The 26,333-nt window shown below is 38.7% G+C and overlaps 1 protein-coding gene across 1 annotated transcript in view; it reads left to right on the top strand.

Moving 5' to 3' along the window:
- Positions 1 to 8,404: 8,404 nt before the first annotated feature.
- The window catches only part of IBTK (inhibitor of Bruton agammaglobulinemia tyrosine kinase), a gene marked incomplete at its 3' end in the record, with an annotated part of 32,519 nt that continues 14,590 nt past the window's right edge, over positions 8,405 to 26,333 (top strand). Inside the window, exons 1-11 of the mRNA XM_010161484.1 lie at positions 8,405 to 8,728; positions 12,624 to 12,720; positions 14,117 to 14,241; positions 15,485 to 15,595; positions 16,755 to 16,925; positions 18,191 to 18,308; positions 20,122 to 20,302; positions 21,528 to 21,651; positions 22,830 to 23,007; positions 24,474 to 24,648; positions 25,474 to 26,070. Of these exons, the coding sequence (XP_010159786.1) occupies positions 8,405 to 8,728; positions 12,624 to 12,720; positions 14,117 to 14,241; positions 15,485 to 15,595; positions 16,755 to 16,925; positions 18,191 to 18,308; positions 20,122 to 20,302; positions 21,528 to 21,651; positions 22,830 to 23,007; positions 24,474 to 24,648; positions 25,474 to 26,070 (2,201 nt within the window). The remainder of the gene's footprint in view (positions 8,729 to 12,623; positions 12,721 to 14,116; positions 14,242 to 15,484; positions 15,596 to 16,754; positions 16,926 to 18,190; positions 18,309 to 20,121; positions 20,303 to 21,527; positions 21,652 to 22,829; positions 23,008 to 24,473; positions 24,649 to 25,473; positions 26,071 to 26,333) is intronic.

The following is a 26,333-nucleotide window of genomic DNA, read 5'->3' as shown; positions in this document are numbered from 1 at the left end:
GACGCCTGTTTTGATCCGTCTCTTCTGCCGCTCGTCGCTTCCCGGCTACGTGGCTGTGTGTAGTGGGAGCCAAAAGGGCCACCTTCCCCCGCCTACCCCTGGCTTGTGGCTGGCTCTTTGAAACACTTCAGACCTTCCCCTCCTTGACACTGGCAGAAACCTCTGCCAGGTTTCCTTAGCTAGAGACTCCTAGGAAGCCTGTCGTGTTTCTGGCCTTCTTGGTGATACTTGTCTGCGGCTTTTGGTAGCAGCTCCCAGTGTTGCTGGCTTTGAGTAGCAGTGTATGCACCAGGGAGCTGAAACCTCCTGGGGAGCTTAAAGGGACATTTCCGTGCAGCCTTCTTAGGGGCCAACCACCTGTTCTCTGAAATCTGGCCCAATTTTGCTGACGTGGCCAGTGTTGTGGTCTGTTTTCATGGAAACAGAACACAGTTTGTGGTTTACAAAACCAAACCAAAACAAACCTCCCATCACCCAACAACATCTGATGTACTTTTTAATAATACCGTACCAAAAATTCAGAGAAGTTAGCTTTTGCTAAGACGATGTATTTATCTGAAGTAGTTTTAAGTGTGATGAAATTCTAGACCACGTTTGTGTTCATTGTTCTTAGACTTACCTTTAGGTTATCTGTTTCAATGAAAAATCTAGACGAGACCCCAGTGTGGTGTGGAAATGCCTATAACTACCCTCGCTGTACTTTTATCTATACCACTTTCTGTATGTTTTAATTTTTTTTTTGATGTTTTAATTAATTGTAAGTAGTTTTGACTGTTTCTAGATAAGACAAGCACAGCATTTCACAGTTTACTGTTTATGTGCTATGATTCCTGACTAATAGATCCGCTCTGACGTGTTGTAGCTGAATTTAGCTACCAATGGTACTTCGGGGTTTTTTTGACGGACGTTTCTGCCTTTAATTGGTAGTGCTTGTTAGCACTGTTAGGATCAAATGGATTAGAGTTGCTGGATCACTGAATATCTCATCCTGATAAGGATTATGCTGTTGTCGCTGTGAAGGTGGGAGTTGTATCAAGTCTGGAGAGAACCTTTAAAGGCCACCTGAGCGAGGGGTGTGCCTGTGCCAAGCGGTGGCACGGAGGGCATGGCCCAGTAAATGAAGCAGCTTGGATCTGCCATGGCCCAGGGGAGGTTGCAGGCATGGTGGAACCTGATGTTTTTTAAAGGAAGTTGGATTCTGTCTACAGCTTTCCTCTTAGGCAGGTCACATTTGTTTAAAACTTGAATAGGTTGCTTGTTGTGTAGCCCATTTTGACAGTACCTGTGAGTAGTCTCATTAGCATTCAATTTATGATTTGAAAGTGCTTCCTGACTTATAATCTTTTATGAAGTTTAAACAAATGACTACTTTTGCCACCATCAGGGGTAAAATGGATTAGAGTTTTGATTTGTCTTCTTTATGTAACAACCACCTTATTCAAGGAGTCTGTATGATAAGGAAACACATCTGAAGGAGCAAATAGATCCAGTTTGCTCAGCCTGCACTCACAGGTTGTGTTGTAAACATTTTGCATCCTAGTTGTGCTTTCCAAAGTTTTCCTCTACTTACCTACTTCTCTTAGTACTTGATATCTGAACTAGAGGCTGCACTGTACCTGATGTTTTGTGTACCGAGGAGAACAGAACCCTTGCTTTGTGTGCCTTGTATTGCAATGCTCCTGTAATGTAGTTAAGAAGCTACTTTCTTTAAAAGACTCTCTGGGAATTTCTGACTGCCAAATCACTCTAAGCTGCTGCATAGCTTAGATTTACCCATTTTTCCTTGTATACTCAATCACTTTTCCCTCCATAAAATATATTGTGTATTCAAATAATATTGTTCAAGGGGTTGAAAAGCCTAGATTTATGGCCAGGGAGTTTCTGAACATGCTGATTTGTATAGAAATCAGCTGTCAAGCTGTTCTTTAAAGCTGTGGACAATGTGCTGCTTAGAGCTGAAGGGTGTGTTTGCTGTTATTAATCTAGGAATTCATATATGTTTCCTTGAGGATATGTTGCTTAACGCCAGTGCTATGTTTATTATATTACTGCCCACCTTTAATTTGCTAGTCACTTTTGTCAGATTCTGAACTAACTACTTTAATATGTATTAATGAAAGTTGCCTTTAGATGAGACTGCAGTCTACAGAAAATCCGACATAGCAAATTTCCATGGCGTTAATTCTGTAAGCTTTAGATTTTTAAAGTTATTTTTATTATTAATAGCTTACTAATCTAGTAGTCCGCATGGTGAAGTGTATCTTGGGTACAAATATTTTCAGGATTTCCATGCTGTTATGGTTACAGGTTTTTTGTGATACTATGAAACAAGTGTGAATGGACCAACTTGAAGAATATTATTAAATGTCAGAATGCTTGTTTAAAAAACAAACGCCCTTCCACTGCACCCTGGAAATCTTTGAGAAATCACAATACCATTATAAGGATGGACTTTATTTTCTCTGAGTGTGCAATGTTACCAGTTATCTCTGTCTTCGTTTAGCAGCTGACTATCAGAAGGAAGAGTAAATGTATTTTCCACATTCTTAAAAGTTGTATTATTTACACTATTTCTTTTAAATGAAAGGCATTAGGACTGGCAAGGAAAACTCTAGGCTTCTTTTATACGGAAAATAGAAACCATTATTTAATTCTGTTTTAGGAGAGCCAAATACTATGTACTTTTTCACCAGATGCCATCCTAGTTGCATGCCTGTAAAGGGTATTTAGAAAAAAAATCAGTACACTTAAAAAACCCCCAAAAAACCAAAGTAACAGAAATGAAAGGCATTAGGACTGGCAAGGAAAACTCTAGGCTTCTTTTATACGGAAAATAGAAACCATTATTTAATTCTGTTTTAGGAGAGCCAAATACTATGTACTTTTTCACCAGATGCCATCCTAGTTGCATGCCTGTAAAGGGTATTTAGAAAAAAAATCAGTACACTTAAAAAAACCCCAAAAAACCAAAATAACAGAACAGTGAATGGAATGAGGTTATGCCCATTTAAAGATCAAATAAGGTCTTGAGAAACATGTTCTTAGTAAAGCAGCCTAAAGCAGGATTTCAGGGCCGTGTCCCTAATTTGACAATTGAGTTAACTTAATGCAGTGCACACGGGAGATGCAAAACCAGCAACTTGTCTTTAAGCAACACTCGATTCTATCTGAATTTCTTCTGTTTCCTTTCACTTCCATGCCAGAGCCATTGTCTCTTGTGCTATTAAGACCAAAAAACCCACAATAGCAGTTACTAACTGCCTTGGTACTGGTATCCACATCCATGCTAGCTGGATTTTGCTAGATCTAATACTGAGTATAGGCTTTAATCAGGAAGAATCTGAAAGACCACAGATGTGAATTCTAGTATGAACTGTGTGCTTCCCAAATTGGCCGTTTCTATGTATGTTTCTGGCATCTAGCCATCTGGTGAGTGTTGGTTGCTGATTCTTCTGATAGCACCCTTGTACCTTTGAGCCAAGAGAACACAACCTCTGTGGAAATACTAGAAAGAAAAAAAGAAAAAGGAGAATGAGATCCTACAGATGTGGAAACGAGCAGTCTGGTATTTTCTAGTACCTTGCGATGCTTCTGTGCTAAATCTTGGTGTTCTAGGAGTCACAAAAATGTGTGCTGAATACCCTCTGCTTTCACTGTGTTTGTCTTCTGAAAGACAATGACAAAGTCTTAGTCAGATGGTGACTAAGAACCAGGTATGTAGTAACAGGTCCTAAAACTGCCTTGGTATCATCATCTCTTTCTTCTGGCCTAATTTTTATGGGATTTCATATTACCAGAATATAATTGATTATGTATTTTTTGTCTGTTGTGGGAGGCATCTTGGATAGCAAAAAGTGGTAAGCAGAACCATTTTTGGACTTAAAGACCACCAACCATCCAGAAGTCCCTTGTAAGCAGCTTTGATAGGCAGAGAGGCTTCTGGAGCTCCACAGGGGGAAGCCTCTGACACCTCTGTTCGTTTTTTCCCAGTGATTGAACAGAATCTCAGGGTTTCAGGTCTGGCTCCTGCTGTTAGCAGGAAATGAAATCTACCATCACCATCCTTAGTCGTTATGGTGTTTGTTAGCTTTGTCTTATAGATGTCTAGAATCTTCGTTTCATACTCGAGGGAGGCGTGACAACTTTGATTTTAGACTTTTTAGCAAAAAAATGCCAAATCTTAGCCTGTTTGCAGCAACTTCTTGAAAGAAACAGATTTTTGAGACAACCACATTAGATAGAGAGCTGCTTTTTCATCTGTAGGAGTTGTGACTCGGTAAGGTCAGATGACACATCTGACACATCCCTCCTTGGAGGGTGTCTGACAGCTGTTGTGCGGTGGTGCTGTGCCCTCTCTGAAGAGAGCTGAGTGGGAGAGCTCTACCTACTCACTTCCAGGAGGCGAGATACCACACTTTCTTGCTACCTAAGAATTGCTTCCAAGTTGGTTGTAATCTTTTCAATTTTCCTGGGCTGTGAACATGTATAATAAGTAGCTCATGTCTCTAAGGGAAAACTTAGAAACCCACTTGCTGCTGAAATAAAACATCTTTAGGACACTCTGAATACTGCTCCAATTCCTCCATTTTTTGATGGCTTTTTTTTTCTATAGTGAAAATGTCAGTTAGGATTCAGTTTTTAAAAAGTATTTGAATTCCAAATGATACCTATTGTATCATAAAAATGTTTAAAAGATGATAATTTTATTTAGCTATTTATGTCTTTTAATAATTACAGCATTAGGAAGACACTGGTGTTGTAACGTGAATGTGATTAGTGCTGAGAAGCTTACAGAAATATCTGCAAATAAAAGCAGAGATGAATAATGAAAAGGGCACTATATTCGGGACATTTAAATTCAGAGTTTGAAAAATGCTGGTGCTGTTCCTAATTTGTGCTTATTTTAGGTTTTAATCATTCATCTGGGACTCTGTATGGAAGTAAGCACTTGGACAGCAATCACAACGTTTTCACACAAACATGAGCATCACTTTACAGTTTTAAAATGTTAAGGTTTCACTTAAGGACCGACTTTGTATTTAAAAATAGTCAGATCTGATTATTAACCCTTTTCAGATGTTGTAATAACGTGATAGTGTGTGGTATTAGTATGCCAGTCTTTATTGTGAAGGGGTGAAAACTTGATCTACAGCCTTCTGTCTCGAAACTCAAGGTGTACCTATCAAGGTACTACTATAGTATCTAGTGTTGTAATGTTTGTAGTAAGGGAGGGATGGGTTGGAATGACTTACAGAGAAAAAATTCAGCAGAGTCAGTTTTCACATAGCTGCAGTAAATGTCACCATAATGCAGTCAGTGTGAGGTAGGCAGGGTGGTATTTCTGTCCAATAGCAGACTTTTGATGTGTGGTTTGTTGTCCGCAGTATTTTGGTGTTTGTTGAGGCTAGAGCTCAGGTGCTTTGGAGAAGATTCTCTGACTTCTCTGTTCCTTTCTTGTAATTGCACAATTTACTTTGGAACCAGGATTTACCTTCTTCTGAATAATTTTCCCATGCATTTTGCTGTCTTAAATAGGCCTGTGCCTGCACAAGGGAAGGTATGGCACAGGGCACAGCAGGACTGCTTCCTTCGGTGGTGGTGCAGTTTCTTACCAGTTTACCTAAAAGATTAGACAACTTTATTTTATGATTTCCCTGAGTCATTTTTCTGTACGTTATTTTTATTTCCTTGTAGCACACATAGCAACGCCTTAATAATGAATTACATTTTAAGATGTGTTTTACAAGACGTATGTGAGATTCATACCTCTGCCACAGCACAATTCTATTGCCTACTGGCATATTGATGAAATGGGACAACTTGGTTTGAGGATGATAGCACTTCTGATGTTTTTCCTATAGATCTCCAAATATTTTTTAAAAAGTATTACTATTTAGAAGGGTGTTTAACGCACCAGCAGTACGAGTCTGCTGGTAGCAGTCTTCTGTCACGCTTCGATTCCTTGAAGCAGCAAGTCAGGCTGTGCTCTTGAAACTAGAGCTTTTTTCAACCTTGTGACAGTGATTCACTTTTCTTTATAGTCTGAGGCTTTAGAGAAGGTGAAAGGAGAAGAGTCTACACAGGTGGAGGTTAAACTTAATGTGTCAGTGCAGACGTTTGTGTGTTGGTTGTAAAATACCCTGTAGGGTGAACTGAAGCTTGCTGTGACACATGTAAGCTAAACAGTTGTGCTTAATTTTGGTCTGTGAAATATTTCTGACTGGTGCTCCTGGTCAAGGATGAGGGGCTAAATTGTGATAGATAAAAACTACATTTTTTGTTTGTCTGCTGTTTGAATTTTTTTTTTTCTTTTGAAGGTACACGCTGAACAACACTTGATCTGTAGTTTTCCATTCCAAGTATTTAATCCCTTCTGAATGAGGTGGAAAAAGGATTGTTGAAGGTTTTGTCATGAGATATTTAAGTGAATACTCTTTTATTAGAAATGTAATTTTTTTTTTTTCTTGGAAGTTTAGATTCCATTAGCAGAGTTTGCTGTAAAGTGATTGCTTTCAGCTTGGTGGCAATCTTGATGATAACTCTTGAAATAAGAGGAGGACTGGGATTGCTGTTTTTCTTTTTCAAACAAAATAATAATTCCCTGACACATCTTTGCAGGTGGAGACACTAACAAAATATTGTTATGCATTCAGTGCCTGAAAAGCAATGGAAGCTAAACTCAACAGGCTTTTTAAAGGGCAAGGAGGGGTGTGTGTACATGATTATTTATTAATGACTGCGGAGCTAGAAAGATAGCAGTGTGGGTTTTCTTTGGGGTTTGTTTGTCTTTCCCTGAGGATTTGTTAACATTTTAATTTTGTTTATACATCTTTCATGATAACATTGTCCAGCTTATTTTGGAATATTTTATTCATGGGTAGAACAAATTTAAATTACAGTTTTCATGGCAAGCAAAAACATCAAAGGTGTGTACCATGTGATTGAGGACTACTTCGCTCAGGTTGCAACTAATTTATGCTTGGAAAGATTGAAGCCTGAAGTTTCTCGGGACTGAATAGCAGTTCACATGAAATTATGCAGGGTATCGGTGACGCATATAGTTCACTTTTTCTATTTTAGATGGATTTATGTGTGATTTTTATACTGCCGTCTGCACTTAGTGTACTGTAACCTTTTTAAATCTAAGTGCACGCATTTATCAGGCTAGATGAGTGCTTCTGTTAGGCCTTCTTTACTTTTGAGACAAATGGATGCCAGAGAAACGTGGATATGATAAAGCTAAGTATGCATAGATAAGCAGAAATACTCTATGTCCCAGGCTGTGAATACATTTTCATGAAGAAGTATTTGTATATTTATCTCCTTTTTGCTCTTTTTCCTCCCTTACCCCTTCTGACCTAGACTTTTACTTCTTCCTGCCTATTTCAGGAGCTTTAGGCTTTTGCCCTGCATGAGTACTAACAGTCTGAATTAACATCTCTCTGTACAAGTTGCTTTTCATCACTCTGTTGCCATCCTTCCTCTCACGTTTGTCAGCAGCTCCAGGAGTAGTGGAGAGGAGCCTTCCTGGTGATTCTGCAGGAGAGACTTAGGGAGATGGGTAGGCATTCAGTCCAGGGAAGAGAAAGTGGGGCATAACCCTTTTTTTGAAGTGGCTAAGGGAAACTATGGTGATCCCTCCCTCCTTCTGAGTGTGACTGACAAACCTTCTGTTGGCCAAGGTGTACTCAACAGATGTGGGTTTTTTTTTTAGTTTTTGGTTTTGTGTCCGTGTGTTCCCGCCTCTCCCCAGCAGTCTTTTAGTTCAGTTCTTGCTTTCTGATCACAAAGTAATGGTATAACTGGGCAGTAAACTATCAGGATCCAGTTCAGCATGTAGCCTCAAAGATTTATGTTAAAGGAGATGCCTTTGGTGGCTGGGGTGAGGAAGGGAGTCATGGCTGCCTGAATGCCCCAGTATAAGCTCAGATGGCATGGGGCAGGTCAGTTAACCCTTGCCACATTGCTCCTGTACTAGTGTTCGTTTTATATGCATTTAAATTGGTGGAGTTGCTGGAGAAAAGAATTTTTGTTTACTAATCTGTTCTGGTTTGTTCTTTTTCAGGTCTCCCTTGCAATTATGGAGTTTTAGAAGAATAAGGTGGTGTGGAGGGGGAATCCCCCTCTCCACACTTGAGGTATTTCACTTTTGGAATTTTTCTATGGACAAAAATATTTGTTATATAAGATGGTGAAATAAGACTTCAAAAATATATATTTATAAATATTTATTTGGATCAAGTGCCAAACATAGCAGTACAAAGATTTCTAATGGCAGCTCAATAAAACTGGATTTACATCCTTGGAATTACAAATTTTTTAAGGCACTGTGTTGTGTACTGAATTGGAGTGCCTTGATACACATAAGGGTTGTTCGCCTTAAGGAGCAGCTTTAGAAGTGAAGATGAGTTCTCTCATGCCAGACTGCACTTCAAAGTGTCGATCTCTACAGCATGCTTTGGATGTTATTTCTGTAGTAACCAGAGGAAGTGAAGGCCAGATCAAGGCCTGTCTCTCTTCTTACTGCTACAATGCTGCAACTATAAAGGATGCCTTTGGGAGAAACGTTATACATCTTGCTTCATCTTGTGGCAAAAAAGGTGTCCTAGACTGGTTGGCTGAGACCAAAGGAGTAGATCTCTTGGCAAAAGACAAAGAATCTGGATGGACGGCTTTGCACAGAAGTATATTTTATGGATACATTGATTGTGTTTTGTCATTACTGAAGGTGAGTCATTTGCAACTGTAGTTTTCCTTGGTATCTACAATTTTTAGAATTGTATTGGTTATGAAAAAGTGAAGTTTCTAAACTTGACTGAAAGCCTCTTGAGGGTTGTCTTAATACTGTGTTTAGATCACAGTGCATTGATTTACTTGAAGGTTGTCTCTGTACATAAAAGATATCTGCCTTTGCCCATGCAGAAATCAGTGCTGGGTAAGGATCCCTGATGAATTGTGGACTTCCCTGAAGAATGGTTTGTGTGGATGCTATTGGGATCAGGATCTTAAATTTGAGAGTGATCAGACTAAAGCGATTCTAAAAATAGACTCTTCAGTAATTATGCCAATTAGTGTTTTTAGAGACCATAAAATAATAAAAGCTTAAATGGAGTTAAAATTAGAAATTAATCTTACTTTTGATATGAAAGACCTCAAGGTATGGAGCATTTTATTAAGCGAATCCCCATTTCATTCATACTTTAATCAGAGCTTTTGCTCAGTCCCCCTCATTCCTTTCTTGCAATTGCAGTTTCTTCCCTACCACTTAGCAAGTTTTGTATGTTTTTGATTGCTTTTCTTTCTGTTCCTCCTGTCTGAAGTACAGAAAAGGGAAGAGCTATATACGGTTGCAATATTCAGGGTCCCTTTAACCATGTGAGAAAATGAAATATTTGTGGTTCAGGGTTGCTCAAAAGTAAACCTTCTAAAAGCAGAAAACTTTTGAGTTCAGCCTTTTAAAATTGCAATGACTAACCATTTGTAAGCAATAAACTCTGCTTTCAGCAAGGTTTTAAGCGAAATGGTTATAGAGTCAGTATTTTTTATTCTTGAAGATCTGATAACCGTTAAATATATATTTTGTGTGCTGTACCCTTACATAATGAGGAGTTTTTCGTTAAATTTGACAAAGGTGGATGTTTGTGTGAGGGTTGTGTATGATTCTGCTCTCTAGAAAACTGGAAACTGTGATGTATGAAAAACTATTTAGGCCTCTAGTGCTTGAGTATGTATCTGTATCTTTGATATTGGTTTACAGGAGGCCTGTACAGATTTCCCCAGACGTATTTTTACTTTTCTGTCAGTTGCATAAATGAGTGAGATTTTTCTGATAGCTAGCTCTGCTGGTACTCTTCCAAGAAGCAGAATGAAACAGCTCATGGAACCTCCTAGTTCCTTAGCAGAAGCCTCTCTGTTGTACTGCATTATAAAAAGGATGTGTTCTTAAGGTATTATAGCAACAACAGGAGGGATTATAGAAGAGTTACAAAATAGCTGAGCTAAAAGCAGTCTCTGAAGGTTGCCTAGTCCCAACCCCCTTGCACAAGCAAGGTCAGCTAGAGTAGGTTGCCCAGGACTTTGCCCAGTTGGATTTTGAATGTCTCCAGGGACAGAGACTCAAACATCTCTGTTCCAATATTTTAATGCTAGCCCAGTAAAAATGGGGTTTAGTTTTAAACAGAATTTATTGTCTTTCAATTTGTGCCCATTGCCACTTGTCCTGCCACTGGGTATCACTGGGATTCCCACCCCCTGCCTCCAATCAGGTATTTGTTATACTGATAAGACACTGCCGTGGTTTAACTCCGGCTAGCAAAATGCCAGGAATCCGCTCTCACAGATTCCCCGTTCCCCCTTCCAGTGGAGGGGGTGAATCGGAGGGAAACAGACAAGGAAGCTCGTAAAATTGAGATAAGAACTATTTACTAATTGAATCTAAATTAATACATACAAATACTACTAATAATAAGTAAGCAAAATAATAGGAAATAAAACCTATGATACAATATGATACAATTATGATACATTTGCTCACCACCCACTGACCAATGGCTCCCGGACCCCCTCCTCGCCTCTGCCCCCAGCATGACGTACTGTGGAATGAAATACTCCCTTGGTCAGTTGGGGTCAGGTGCCTGAACTGTGTGTCCCAGCACTGCCTGTAGTGAGACAGCAGAGCTGGGAATGCAGCTGCAGGATCAGAAGGGGAGAAAGACCTTGAATTCAGTGCAGGCATTCCCCAGCGCCAGCTGAGAACTGATCAGTGCTGCTCTCTGCATCCAGGAACAGTTTCCTAGCAGCCACGGTCAAGAGGGTTAACTCCTTCCTGCCTGAATCCAGCACAGACATGCATCCCCCAACATTCTCTAGGCTAAGCATCATAGTGCCGTCAGCCTCTCCTTGTACGTCAGGTGCCTCAGTCCTTATTTTCGTGGTTTGTTGCTGGACTTGCTCCTGTATGTCCATGCCTGTCTTTTACTGGGGAGTCCAGAGCTGAATTCAGCACTTCAGCTGTGGCTTGCCAGTGCTGAGTAACGCCTGCTGGCAAGACTCCCTCATGCAGCCCTGGGTGCTTTCACCATTCGTAGCTGCGAGGACACATTGCTGGCTTATGATCAGCTTGGTGTCCACTGGGAGCCCCAGGTCCTTTTCTGCCAAGCTTCTTTCCAGCCAGTTGGCCTCCAGCTGTATTGGTACGCTGGGCTGTTCCTCCATAGGGCCAGGGTTTGCATTTCCTGTTGCTGACCTTCATGAGTTTCCTCTCAGCCTGTTGCTCCAGCGTGTCGAGGTCCTTCAGAATGGCAGCACAACCCTCTGGCTTATCTGCCACCCCTGGTCTTGTATCATCATCAGCCTTGCTGAGGGTGCACTCTGTCCTGTCATCCAGATTATTAGTGAAGGTGTTAAACAGTGCTGGCCCCAGAACTAGCCCCTGGGATACTCAGCTAGTGTGGATGACAGATTTCTGTTTTGGCTGGAGGCAGTCATGGTTTACTCTCGGACTGTATCTAGCTACAAGTTTTGGTACTCATCAACTGGGGGTTGTTTTTACAAATTCAGACCATGTGAATATCGCTGCAACCTCTGTTGTGCTTGTAAACGACTTGTACACCTGCCAAAGAGAAGAATATCCACCTCATGGTAAATAATAAAAATAGGTCCATGTTTCTGTCTTATAGTGAATTAGTACGAGCACTGTTGCTAGTAGAGTTGTCTTTATAATTTGAAGAATGTATGTTGTTTTTTTGGCTAGTGTTTTTCCAAGTGAAGTTACAGGTTAAAATCCTTCTACAGATGTGTCTGGTTGTCCTTCTGTTGTGCTTGCATGGATTGTGCTCCTTTGATATTTTTTTTTTTTTGGGGGTATTTACCTGTGTGCGATTCTGTAAGGTTTTCTTTTTATATTAGCCATGAGCTGTAATACATAGGTACAGCTGTGTTATCCATTAGGTTCGGCTTGGGCATATCTGCAGTTCTTCCCTTCAGGGATGTGATTGATGACACTTGACTTCCAATTATATCGAGAAACCGGTATTTACAGTGAATATCTACTTCTCTCTGAGTTCTAAAGGAATGACCTGTTCATGTTTTGTGCTTCTGAAGCTTTCCTTTTGCTCTTATCTGGTTCTTCTTGTCCTCTTGCCTTGTCTTAGCAACTGTGAACCACTCTTCCCTGTTTGTTTTCAAAACTATAGTTTATTTTTTTATCATATCACTTGCGTAGCTTGTCAAAACTGATTCTGTAAACATGCCAGCATAAGAAAATGTATTCTTTGAAGCCAGTAAATGCATTTTTGGTACCTACTTGCCTTTCCTAGATGGCACTGCTTTATCTAAAAGTGTTTTCTTTGTGTTTTATTAATTACATCTTATTTCTCAGTCAGTATTCATACAGTGAAATCCCAGTGAATTGATCAACATGATGTATACATGGCTGAACAGAATTGCACTGGTTTTATTTCAGATTGGCTTACAGATTACTTAAATCTGAATATTTCCTTTTATCAATATTAAGCTTCAGTTAAAGATTTGTTTAGCTTCTTAAATGTTTACCTGTCTTACTTCAAGCTGTGGAGTCAAAATTAACTTAGTTCTTTTCTTCCCCTCCTCTCCTTCTCTTTCAGCATGGTGTTAGCCTGTATGTTCAGGATAAAGAAGGCTTATCAGCCCTGGATCTTGTGATGAAAGATAGGCCAATCCATGTGGTGTTCAAGAAAACCGGTAGGAAATCAAATAGCTTAAATTGTTGAAACATATCTTCTTATAAAATACAATGTTTTAATGTAGGTACCAGTGTAGACAGTATTTTCTTTTTCTAACTAGGACTGTGAAGTTATGAGATAATTGAAGAATGTCATCACTAATACAGTAAGGCAGCAGACGCACAGCCTAGGTACAGGATGCACGTATAGCAAAAATGAAGGAAAGATGAATGAGTTGGAGGTTAAAAGAACCCAACCAACCAAAAAAATCGAACTCCAAAACCAAAAATGAACCAGAAAGTGATGTAATAGGTGACCCAAAGAGGTTGTGGAGACTCCATCCTTGGAGATACTCAAAGCCTGGGAGAACAAGGTTCTAGGCAGCCAGCTTTAGCAGACGCTGCTTGAGCAAAGGTGCTGGACTAGATGATCTCCAGAAGTGCCTTTCAACCTCAGTCATTCTGTGATTTTCCCTCCCCCCAATTATCAGCGAGACTTCAATGTCCTTGAATTTGATGGGGTAGTTAACATCACTTCTGTGTCTGTTGTAAAAAGAGGAGCAATATGTAATAGACAAAGTAGCTTGATATAAGTTACAGTCACTCTAAATGCAGTTTTTCTAAGTATGAAACAAATATGTAAGAATAACTGAGCACACATTTTTCTTTGACAGAGGAGTAGTTTTTCCAGTAGCTTTTATTTATTTTTATGCTGGTTTATACTTTTTTTTACTCTGCTCTATCCTGCTTTCTCCATGTCCCAAGGTTCACTCTTGTTTACACTGAAATTGGTTTTCAGCTTGTTGTCAGTCAGTTTAAGTGATTTTGGTTGCATAAATCCTGAGTTTTGTGTATTTTCAATCTTATCTTGTAAAATGTGTTAAAATTTTTTGATCTTTTTAATAGTGGCTCAACTTTATCAAATATATATTGATTTCAGGGTTTACTCGTGAGGAAATGGTGTTCAGATATCACTGTAAATGAGAGGTTATTTACACTATATGAAGTGTTATTTTTTTGAACACACCTATGATTTGAAAGTGTTTATTGTTTTCATATGTGACAGCATAACATTTTTTGGGGGAAAGGCTTTTTACTTAATTGAAGCAGAGCATGTGTGACCTAAGGTAGTAGTAGTTGTCTTCTGAAAACAACAAGTAAATCTGCTGCTGAGGAATGGTTGCATTTTCTGCAGCTGGAAAATATATCTAATGTTGATCATCTGTGCATTATTGTTAAAATATTTTTGTCATAGCACCTTCTTGTAAGAGTAAGTATTTTTGAAGTTCAGTTTTAGGCAAAAAACAGTTTTCCTCTTCAAATTTTAAATAGAAACAGCAGGAGTTGCTTTTCAAAGTCAGTGTGCACAAGATTGGTAAATGTACAAGCTGCAGAGAGAATTTTTTTTCGTTGCAGATCCCACAGAAGTCTACACCTGGGGAAACAATATAAATTTTACTTTAGGTCATGGTGGACAACAGGGTAAACATCATCCTGAATTGGTGGACCTTTTTCCTCGGAATGGCGTGTATATCAAACAGGTATCCTTACACTATTACATGGGCATCTTTCTCGGTGAACTTGGAGATGTGTGAGGGGGAACAAGTACTGAAGATGTTACTAAGTTTTGGAAAAAAATTAAAAAAATAAAAAAAAGGGTTTGGCCTGTGGGTTTTCAGTTTGGTTTTGTTATTTTGTCTCCTGTTCCCCCTCCACATCTCTTTTTCTTTCTTCCTAGTTACTTCTCAGCAACTGTGAGGAAAAGGCTGAAGTACTTAATGCCTTCCTGGCCTTAGTCTTTAAAAGACCAGTTGTTCTCTGGGTATGCAGACCCATGTGATGGTTGTCAGGGACAGGGAGCAGAATGAAGCCCCCATAATCCAAAGGGAAATGGTTAGTGACCTGCTGCTCCACTTAGACCCCTACAAGTCTATGGGGCCAGATGGGATCCATCCAAGGGTGCTGGGGGAGCTGGCGGAAGTGCTCACCAAGCCACTCCGCATCATCTGTCATCAGTCCTGACTAACTGGGGAGATCCCAGTTGACCGGGGGCGGGGGCAGCGAATGTGACATCCATCTACAAGAAAGGCCAGAAAGAGGATCCAGGGAACTACAGACCTGTCAGTTTGACCTCGGTGCCAGGGAAGGTTATGGAGCAGATATCTGGAGTGCTATCACAAGATGCATACAGGACACTCAGGTGATCAGACCCAGTCAGCATGGATTTATGACAGGCAGGTCCTGCTTGACTAACCTGATCTTCTTCTATGACAAGGTGACCTGCTCAGTAGATGAGGGAAAGACTGTGGATGTTGTCTGCCTAGACTTCAGTAAAGCCTTTGACACTCCTTCCCACAGCATTCTTGGGACTTCAGTTTGAGAATGTTAGAAGTTTAAAGTACACATTTAGGGCAGATAATTCGTGCTGCAGTCTTAACATGTTTCCTTCAGCTCTTCTGAGAGAGTATTGTTTCCCTTAAAACTCAATCTTTTGAGCTTCTGTTAGCCTGTAGGGCCATGCTTGAACTTACTTTAATAAATACAAACTGTAGGTCTCAAGTAGGTTAAGGCAGTATATAATAAATTTAAAGCAAGTATTTTGTGTTATTGTGACTTGATTTAACAGTAGTATCTTGCTCATGTTTTCACAAACAGCTCTGTATTAAAGCTGAATTTCTTTACAAAGTAGTTTTGGCAGTTGTGTTCAGATTATCCAAGAAAATTAATTTGTCCTATACTGCCCTCCTCCCCACCCTTTTTTTTTTTTCCCCCTATTTATTTCAGGTGGTACTCTGCAAATTCCACTCTGTGTTCCTTTCCAACAAAGGTCAAGTTTATACATGTGGACATGGACAAGGAGGACGCTTGGGTCATGGTGATGAACAAACATGCCTGGTATGCTATCTTATGCTATCTCCTGTGGTTTAGCATGATGTTTCAAACAGCAGGCCTAAAAAGTGAGTTACGAGTTTCTGTGACCATACTTTCCAATGGAGTTTGCTGTTGGTTGCAAACGAACCCACTTGCTGCCCACCAAATAACGGAAATAAACCTCTCCAGTACTACTAGTGAGGTGGGAGAGAGTAGAAGAATGTGCATTTAAGTATATTTTAATTTAAGATAGCTAGATACTGTGGCCAAACTGTCTTACGGATAAGTTGTTTTAAAACAAGCTGGCTGGTACCAGATAAGTAGAAGCAAATGGTTTGTTTGTGGACTGGCAATGGTAGGTTTGTGGTGACATCTGAGTGTCAAAGCTGGCACAAAGGAAGCAGCAGTACTGTGGGCCTGTAGTGGCATGAGAATTGATGGTAGGGTTGCTTCTTGCTGGACTTCCACAGCTATTAAGTGGAAACTCACCGATCACTTTAAATTGAATAGTACGTTGTTGCAGTATGCAAAAACAAAATCTGAGGAGACAAAGATGATGGCAATACAATTTTTAGACTTCAGTATGTTATCCTGTCTAAACTACCCGGTAGTGTGCTTGCAGCACAGTAATTTTTAAAATTTTTAATATCAAGACTGGAGCTCGGTTCTTAACACTTAGAACTGCCTTTTTTTTTTTTTTATGAGATTTGAATGTTTTGCAAATTGCTGTTTTGATACTGTGATGTTATGCAGCTGAATAAAGGACAATTCAGTTTAGAGTGCATGAAGAGTCGAAGATACGGAACTGCTTCCTTATTCTGTGGAATTTTCTTGGGATTATCTGTGTTTTGGAGGGAGAAACCTTTATTGCTCATTGTAATTGCAATAGAAGAATGAAATAGGTGACAGTTTCTGTTTGTCCAGCTGTTCTGAAGATACTGTTTCCAGATGCTGATACCTAATTTAGGTAGTCTAAAAATCATCTACCCTGATAGCAGAGGACGTATTTCAAATGAAAGTAGTTTGTCTTATTGCATTGAATCTGGTAATTATGTTGATGAGTGTAGTGTGTATTTTCATCGGTAGTTCAATATTTGGTCATGACTTTCTGTTGGTGTAACTTTTAATTTCATAGATGGCCACTGGTTAATATATTTATGTCAGTATTTCTTGTCTTATTCAGGTTCCAAGACTCGTGGAAGGCTTAGCTGGTCATCACTGCTCCCAGATAGCTGCAGCTAAGGATCATACTGTTGTTTTAACAGAAGACGGATATGTTTACACGTTTGGTTTAAATACTTTCCATCAATTGGGTATTCTTCCTCCTCCTACTAACTGCAGTGTTCCTAGACAGGTAAAAATACCATCAGTCAAAGCTTAGTTGTTTGATTGTTTGTTTGTTATAACAGAAAGTAAAGGTTGTGGAAATAGCTTAAACTTTTTCAGAACAGTAAGGTCTTATGTGAATTCAGATAAAATCTTAATTCTGTGTTATCACAGAATATTTAAGATTGAGATAACAATCTTAATAAACTTTTTCAGAACAGTAAGGTCTTATGTGAATTCAGATAAAATCTTAATTCTGTGTTATCATACATCTCAATCTTAAATACTTAAATGTGTCCTGATAAACATCTTAGCCAGTAACCTGAACTGTATTGAAGTTTGTAGTGCTAAGTATGATACAAGGTACAATTGCTAAACCCCTTCCCCAAATTGTTGTGTAGCTGAAATGATGTAACAGTAATAGGTCTGTATTACTTGAGCTTCACGCTCTTTACTCCTTTTGAATCACTGGATGGTGGATTTCAGGGATTGACGGTTGTGTCCTTTGCTGGAAGCACTGTAGATTTTTGGAGTCGTCTTGCTTTGGGAAGAATAGCAACAGGGAAGAAAGGGTATGGGCATCAGCAACTTGACTGTACTTCTGTGCTCAATCTCTATAACTTTTTAATCTAATAATCTCTAGCACTAATTATTTTCTTAAGTAAATAAGCATTACGTTAGCTTTTATTGAAAGGAAGCTTCACCTGGAGTATAACAACGTTGCACTACCAGTGTTACAAAAGTAAGAAAGAATAATTGGCCAAAGTGCAACAGGATGGTGTGTTGGGCTACAGTGGTATGCTCTTAATAGCACAATGAAAGCTGTGTAGCCACAGTATTGGCTTTGATCTTGATCATCTTGATCTGGAAAATCAAGTTAGATGTGAGTAGTAGGAATTAGCAGTGTAGTGTTCTGTGGTGTGTTTAGGGCTTTAGGACTTGCAAGCTGAAGCCTTTTTGCTAATGCTTTGCAGCACCTGAGGCTTCTTTGGCTGTTTTATACATGTCCTGTGCAGTCTTGTTCAACATTTTACATATGAAGACAGCCTAAGGAGATTTGATTCTAGTTCTGATTAGGTAATGCAAAAAGTTTACTGCTTTTTTTCACGAGTGCAACAGTGCCCCACTTGACTAACTTCTGAAATTATCCTGACTTATTAGACTGTATGTGGATTGATATGAATGCTTCATTCTTAATGACTTTAGGAATTGTATATTGTCAGAAGTTGGTGCATGTGAAATTCACCTGTTGCTGCTTAATATTAAGATGTACTTTGGATTTGTACTGCTTAGGTTCAGGCAAAAAACCTGAAAGGCAGAATGGTGATTGGAGTGGCTGCAGGCAGATTCCATACAGTGCTGTGGACTAAGGAAGCAGTGTATACCATGGGGCTGAACGGTGGCCAACTAGGTAAGGTAGAAGCGTTCCAAAAGTAAAACCCAGCCGCTAAATATGCTACTCATACTAAAGCTGTCATGTGCTTCTTACAGCGGAAGCCTGGTTAAAGCCTTCTATCTCTCCTTTTTTTTTAATTAAAAAAAAAAAAAACCCAAAACACCAAACCCAAACAGTCTGGCATCATCCCCTCACACTTCTTCTGAAGAGTATTTTTCATTATTGCTAGTCACTTTGACATTTTAAGGTGATGGAGCTAGTCAGTCTTAGCCCTGTTACTTGAACGCTTTGACTCCTTTATAATTCTTTTGCCTTCCATGTAACCTGTGTGGTCCTGCTACTGTCGACTTTCAGGAAACAGAATGTTGCTGTTTCTGTTGCAAATTGCCCCAAGGCATGCTTGTCTCCTTTGGCTGGTACTTCCTTTAATAACTTATAAACTAGCATTCAGCTTTCCTGCCCGTGTCCTTCCTTCACCACACACTGTAAACATGCTGCTGATAACTTTTTCCATCTAACTTTTTAAACTGAAATGCTTGCACATAGCTAGATTTTTTTTTAATGTCATTACCAGAATTTTCATGCAGTATTATTCTGAAGTCAAGAAAAAAAACCTAATAAAAATGTATTGCCAACTACTGAACTTCTTGATTTGTTGCGTGAATGGGATATTTTAATTGCTTTTGTCTTCTTTAATACATGGGTATTGCAGGATTGGTTTGGATTTGCATTTCTGCAGTTCTGTGTCTGTGTACAAACACAACTGTGAGCTAGCTCTGGTACTTACAGTTTACCTGCATGGTTCTGGCATCAAATTCAGACATTTTTTTAGTGTTCCTCTTTAAGATTGCAAAGGTATGTGGAAAAAACTTGTCTTTTGTCAATGAAGTATCTTACTAGTGGTTTTTTTTCAATACGCACCCAGCATACAAGTTTCTTTGCGGTTACTTGTGGTGTTGAGATTATTCTAGTATGTACGTGGCCCAGTGCAGTACCGTACAGGGACAGTAGTTGGGTCATAAGCACTATAGTTGTGTCAGCTCGACACTATGATAGATCTGTGGTAATAAACCTGTCCTGTGACAGAGTTGCTTCCAGCTTTAGAGGTAGCTCTACTACTTGTTCCTGGTTATTTGTTCCCTGATCCAGTCTGTAGTACAGATGTAAGTGCACACAAAGCAGGGTTTTGTTACGTATGAGTTTGTGTTAAGTTTCTTGATGCAGCAGGGCAGTAATGGCCTGATTTTTTTTTTTTTTTTGGTTAAATATGTTTTCAGAGACTTTACATTATAGCTCCAACCTTGTCTGTTGTTTCATGTAACTGCCTGCCTCCATGCTTACATGCACTTCCAGTGATTTGTATGACAAGCTTGTTTGGTGTCTACCAGTGGCTGAAATAATCTGTGGTTTATGCCAGTGTGATAGTATTTCTAGTGTCTTGGGCTGTAATGTATCATAGAATGGTTTGGGTTGGAAGGGACCTTAAGGATCATCTAGTTACTAGTTAATGTGATTAAATAGAAGTTCTTTCTTTGGAATCAAAATCAGTACCACTGCAGAGTCTAACCACACTTAATAGCTTTCCCTGCCAAATACCCCTTACTTCATTTTGTGTGTATCAAATCTTGGATGTTTTCTGGAGTTTGTGGTGAACTATCAAGTATGTCTGGTGTGTCTTTTATCTGTCTGATTGTTTTGAAGATGAATTACCTATCTAAAAAATCTTCTAGAATTTAAAGGTTCTTCAGAGTAGTGTAGCAAAGTGCCCTTTAAATGCACGAGTTGTGGAATGGCAAATAATGTTTTTGGGCTGTGTTGTATTTTCTAGGTTATCTGCTGGATCCTAATGGAGAAAAATGTGTAACTGCACCTCGCCAAGTTTCTGCTCTGCACCATAAAGATATCTCTGTGTCCTTGGTCTCTGCAAGTGATGGCGCTACAGTATGCGTTACTGAGAGAGGAGACATTTATTTACTTACAGACTACCAATGCAAAAAGATGGCTTCAAAGTATGTGCTACTTTTCTAGTTTGTCATGACAAACCATAGGTGAAGACTTACTAGAGTCTTGTACTTGCAAGTGATTTTAAACATTTTGGTGTGCAAAGCAGAGAGAATGCAGTGCTCCTCTGAGTTTTCTTCATTTGCAGTTCTTTCATGTGAACTGTGACTTGTTTTTTTGTTTTGTTATTGGGTGAGGCTAAGGTGCCACTCGCCGTTTACCAAAGATATTTCAAAAAAGCATACTAAGAGGAAGTATTTTGTGCCATAGGTTTAAATATACAGAAACTGGAATATTTTGTTCATCTGTTAGCCTGAATTTGCATAAATGCATCTTGGTAGAGGTGTTGGAAGATCTGCTATTCTACGTAGTTACATTGTTACAATTTTGATTCAGTAATTTGCAGTCTAAATTTCATAATTAATGTGTAATGTAGTATGTTATAAAGGATAATTTAGGTTGCGCGGGGGAACCTTGTGACCTCATCTGGTCCGTATGATCGGACCTAGATATAAAATCTTCTGAAGAAACTGGGTGCATAACTCATAAATTCGTTTAGGAAATTATTTGATCACATTCTCTCTTACTTAGTTTCAAGTAATGGATTACAAGAGTAATTATCACTTTTGCCCAGCTAACTCCCAGTTAGCTTTTCAGCATTACTTCAAATTCTAGCAGTATTTATTGACATGTTATAGATCCATGGCTATTTTATAGTTCTACATGGTTGTAAGTGAAGGTGCTGTCACTTGAAGAAACATAATACCATGTATTGTGCTCTTACACTAAGAAACTGAAAAGAGAACTTGCATGATCTTGATCAGGTAAAAACCAAAACCCACCAAAGCCATGAGAAACAGGCTGCTGGGATAGGATAGATGTTTTAGTACAAACAGCTAAATTAAATGTATACCACTATGATTTTTGGTAATCCTGAGGGTCAAAATTGAGTCATGTACTGGGTTTCACTTACGGAGTTTTGTGAAGAAGCTGTGGATATGACACGACTTATGTAAAAGCAAAGCAAAAATGACAATCTAGTAATAGTATTTTATTAGCAGTTCTATGTTAGTAGTACTGGTGGGAAGAAACTAAAACTAAGTGATTTTTCAGTGTCACTACCTCAGGTATCTTTTTTTACTGCTTCACAAAATAAAAAAGGTGACTCTTGTTGTAGAAGCAACATTGGTGCACAGTGAAGAAATACTGATTTAACCTTTTGTGTTCTTTCAGGCAGCTGAACCTTAAAAAAGTTCTTGTTAATGGGGGATATTTGGAATATAAGGTAGATACCCAGCATCTTAAAGAAAATGGGGGTCAGAAGATTTGCATTCTAGCGCTGGATGAAGCAGGAAGAGTAAGTTGTGTCCCTAGAAATCATGATTATATAGCAAATTGCATAGTGATTAATCAAACTTTAAATATGAGAAGTTGACAGGACAAAATCATACTTAGAAAATACCCAGTTAATTTCTGTAGAGCTGCTAGTGATTTTTTTAATTTGTAAAAGGGCTATGACAAGACTAGCTCTGTACAGTAGTTTAGTTTTAAATCGGTGAACATGTAATGGTTTTTCAGTGAAGGTGTAAGCTTCTTTACTTTTACATACATAAGTGGTTATATAACATACATGGGTTGTTTTTTTGTGGCTGGTTTACTCTTTCATCTCTCACCCCACCTACCCAGTCACCTTTATGCTCTTCGGTAGTCGTCTCTGGACTTGAAGTTCTAGAGCCTTTGCAGAAAAAGCAGTTGTTCTGTGGATCAGAACCCCTTTATGGTTGAAAAGTTGCAGCTAAACCTGGTGAATGGCTTAGTATTTATAGTTAAGTGTAGATACTGTTGACTTAGAACTGGAATATTATGGGGGATTTATGGTTTCCTTCCCTCAGTCTCTCATAGACTAACAGTTTATAGGACCTGTCAAAACCCCAGCCTTTTCTAGAGCTGCTTGCTGGGACATCCAAACCTTCGGTGCCATCTAGTGGTGTTTGCAAAAAGGTTTTGTTACTGAAATGCTGCCTTCAAGAATGTTAAAAACGGAGCTTGTATATCAAAACAGGGAGAGAAACTTGAGATTTTTGTCAAATAGTTAACAGGAAATGGTTAGCGTTTTTGAATTTTAGAATTTTGCCTGATTTTTATAAGCAAACCAGTTCAACAAATCTGTAAAGTAAGAAATAGATTAAACTTGTTTCTTGACCTGACGCTGCCTTTTGCTGTCCTTGTTGGTAGGTCAGTAAAAACTGTCATATAGATGATTCCTGAGAAGATATTAGAATATTCAGAGAAACTTTTCAAGTACCCTTCATGGGCAAATGAATCTTTATCATAATAGATTTTGTCTGTCTTACGTGTAGGTTCTTTGTAATAGATGCTCATAACATTGGAGGATATAATTCTGAAGAATGTCTTTCTCCTTTTATATGCAACTTTGAGATGCCACATTCATGTGTTCAAAAGTCATAGTGTGCAATATGTAACTGCTGTTACAGGTTATGAGGATTTCCCCTTTCTTTGAAAAAAATATTCTAGGTGTTTTGCTGGAAGTCATCTAACAACTCCATGAAGCAGTGTCGCTGGGTGTATGGCCGGCAAGTCTTCATGTCTGATGTTGCTTTAAATAGGAACGAAATAATGTTTGTCACTCAGGATGGTGAAGCCTTTACAGGGAAGTGGCTGGAAGAAGGGAAAAAAACCTCAGAAAAGAAAGGTGAGCTATGATTTCTTAGGGGTGTTTAAGTACTTCAAATAAATATAAAGGTTTAATCGAATCTTTACAGTCTCTAACAGTATTATGTGATGAGTTTGTTCTTTCTTCTGTGGCTGACAGTTGGTAGCATCAACCACTGTTGTTCTCTTTCTCAGTAATACTAAGATTTACTCACTTTGCAGCCTTCAGTTAACCTTCAGGTGGAGATTTCCAGGAAGAAAAGTACATCTGAAGAGTTAGAGTAGCACAAGGGTCCCGTGTAATGATCTTCTTACTTGTTGGGTGACCAGTCCTAGGAGACTGGCATTGGACAAAAGAAGGAGCATGTACTTGCTTGCACTGCTAAGCCTGTGAAACCTTGCATGTTTCCCCAGCGCTTAGCTGGGCATAATTCAGGGTCCAGAGCAATTCCTGCCTCATTAATTTGGCTTATATTTCTGAGAGTTAGGTCCTGATGGACCTGAATGGGTTTTTGGCAAGGAAGATCCCTGTTTACTATAGGACAGGATTTTAATTGAAACTGTCAGCTCTGGTCATGTTGGAGTTTTAAAATGCGATGAATGGAAATGGATTTACTTCCAGCCTGGGATGCGTTTGAACTTTATAGCTTTATGTTGCAGTTCTTCCTCCTTTGATACCAACTTTCCATATTTAGTTTTATTGGTCCAGTTTTGCATTATCTTTATTGCTGAATCCAGAGTTGCATACTGATTTTACTTAGCTGCTACCTCATCATGGAGACACCAAACGCATCTCCTTTTCGCTCTGTTTGTCATGGTGCTGGTATGTGTCTGTGGACACTCTCTTCTTTCTGGTTATTGCTGGGTTTTTTAGTACCTTCAGGGAAACTTCAGAATCCAGACCTGTTGACTAGTTGAATGTCTAGCTGATGTCATCACTGCTGTGTAATGAATAAGGGCTGCTGTTTTTCTGAAAGGTTTTAATGAATGTGCTGAATGGTGTGCATGTATTCGGTTCTTGAAAAATAAACCAGTATTCAGAGAATATCACACTTTTTCAATAGCATTTTGTTAGTTTGGGTATAATTTAAACAGATGCAATTGGCTTCAGAGTTCCTATTATATAGTATCTGCTGTAATGGATATGACAGGAAAAGAAAACAATCTTGCACTGCTCTACACTAATGCACAGCTTGTTTCATTCCATGTGAGGTTGCACTGAATGTAAGATGGAGTGTTTTCCTTTATATGGAGAAGTGGAAAAACACTTCCACAAGAAGCTCTGGATAAAAATTCTCCTATATGTAATCTAAAGTCTTATTCTTGGAACCTCTTCCTGCATTTCTGTTAAGTGAGCTGAAATTTAGTCTTATTCAGTTACTCCATCAATGGACTTACAGAAGTCATGAATCTTTCCTTTCTGAGATAGCAGTTACATTTTAATTATCTGGACATTTCTGTGGGTTTGTTTTTTTCAATCTTTCTCTTTTTTTTTTTTTTCTTTAGCAGAACATGTATCGGGCCTTCAGAGTTCATGTGATGTGTCTTGTGAACATGATACAAACAGTGTCTATGAAAGAATTCGACTTCAGAAGCTTACTTTCGTCCATCGAGCCGTTAGTATTGCCACCGATCCTAATGGTTGCAATTTTGCTGTTTTACAGTCAGATCCTAAAACAAGGTATATTTAAAATATCAAGTAATTTTTCTTGTGTGTGTGTGATTGCAATTAAATAATTTTGCTTTTCAGAACTGTTTTTCGTTCATGCAGAAATCATAGTAAATGTGGTGATCCATGCTGCTAGAAAATAACACTTATTAGTAAACAACTGTGTGGAAGTTACCCAAAGACATCAGCTTATTTATTTGCATAATTAGTATAGATAGCATTGATGTTTTAGATAAAGTGCTTAAGGCAAGCATTTGCTGTGTATTTCTTAACACTCTCTGAGCTCTAAATACTGTAGAAATTCACCTCTTCATAATCACCAATAATCCACTTTTAAATGAAAGTGAAAAGTGGATATTTATTTGTTTGGAAAAAATGTTTAAAGTGGAAAAAAAGAAGTGGAATATTGAGCTATGCTCCTTTCACTCCCATAATAGTTCCCAATATATCTGATAGATAAATTAATATTAATTTTTTTCCTTATTGTTTTGGCTTGTAATATGAAATACAGAAAATATTTATGTGATGGAAAACCAAAATGAAAATAAGATGGTTCTGGTAATACGTATTTACTGGCTACACTGTAAAGACAAAATACTTCATGTGATATTCTGAAGGTAGACAGATTTTGCATGTGTGGTTTATATGCCTAAATGCCATATTGTTATTTCTTTTTGCAAAGAATAGGACAAGAAATGCTGAGTAGTCCAGCAGTGTAAGAAAAAATCCAAACAAACCAAATGGGAACAACATCACCCTCTTCATTAAACATAATATGTAAAATTTTATGGAGCTTGTAAATAGTGGGGTTTTTTGATGGATTTCATTTTGTTCTAGTCTCTATGAAATTCCAAGTGTGTCATTATCAAGTTTTGGAGAGGACTTTGGCAAACTGTTAGATGAAACAGATGAAATGGACAGCATCCATGATGTGACTTTTCAGATTGGCACAAGAACTTACCCCGTGCACAAATACATCTTGGCTGTACGCTCCGACTTCTTCAAGAAGCTGTTTCTTTCCAGTGACAACCAGCTGGACACTCCAGACGTCTACCGTAAAGATGAAGATGCTGTTGGATGTGATCTTTATGTAATAGAGAAAGTTCATCCAGACCTGTTTGCATACCTTCTGCAGTTCATATACACCGATACTTGTGATCTTTTGACTCATGGCTATAAACCAAAAATCCTGTCTAAAGGAAAACCAGAAGAGTATCAAGATACTTTAATTTCTAACCTGAGCAAAATGAGTTTTGATGAAAACATTAATGGCAAGTCTGCATTTGAGATTTATAGAAATAATCAAGTGCAAGTTATAAATGAAAAACAGAAAAGCAAATCTAAAAAAGGCAAAGTTGTTGGTGAAGAAGCTAACCTCATAAAAATGTTGCAGAGTGCTGCCAAGAAATTTGGACTCAGCAATTTAAGTGGAAGGTAGGTGACAGGACATGCAGTTATGTTCTGGTAAGCTCTTCACGGAGTGTTTTTATGTAAGCTGATCTAACTTTAGTTCTTATGGAAGTGGAGGGCTGATTGGGCTTGATAAGCTTGCCTTTTTTATTGGTTGTAAGTATAAAGTTTACAGTATGCACTGTGCCATCACTTTAAAGCAACGGTCTGATGCTCTTTGCTCAGAGAAAGCATGTGTGACCTTTTTGTATAATGTCAGAAGCAGACCTCTCTAGCATGATTATATA

The sequence above is a fragment of the Eurypyga helias genome, unplaced genomic scaffold (assembly GCF_000690775.1).
Source record: "Eurypyga helias isolate BGI_N326 unplaced genomic scaffold, ASM69077v1 scaffold8191, whole genome shotgun sequence".
Lineage (NCBI taxonomy): Eukaryota > Metazoa > Chordata > Aves > Eurypygiformes > Eurypygidae > Eurypyga > Eurypyga helias.
Note: the sequence above shows the minus strand (reverse complement) of the source record. Positions and strands in the feature narration are given on the sequence as shown.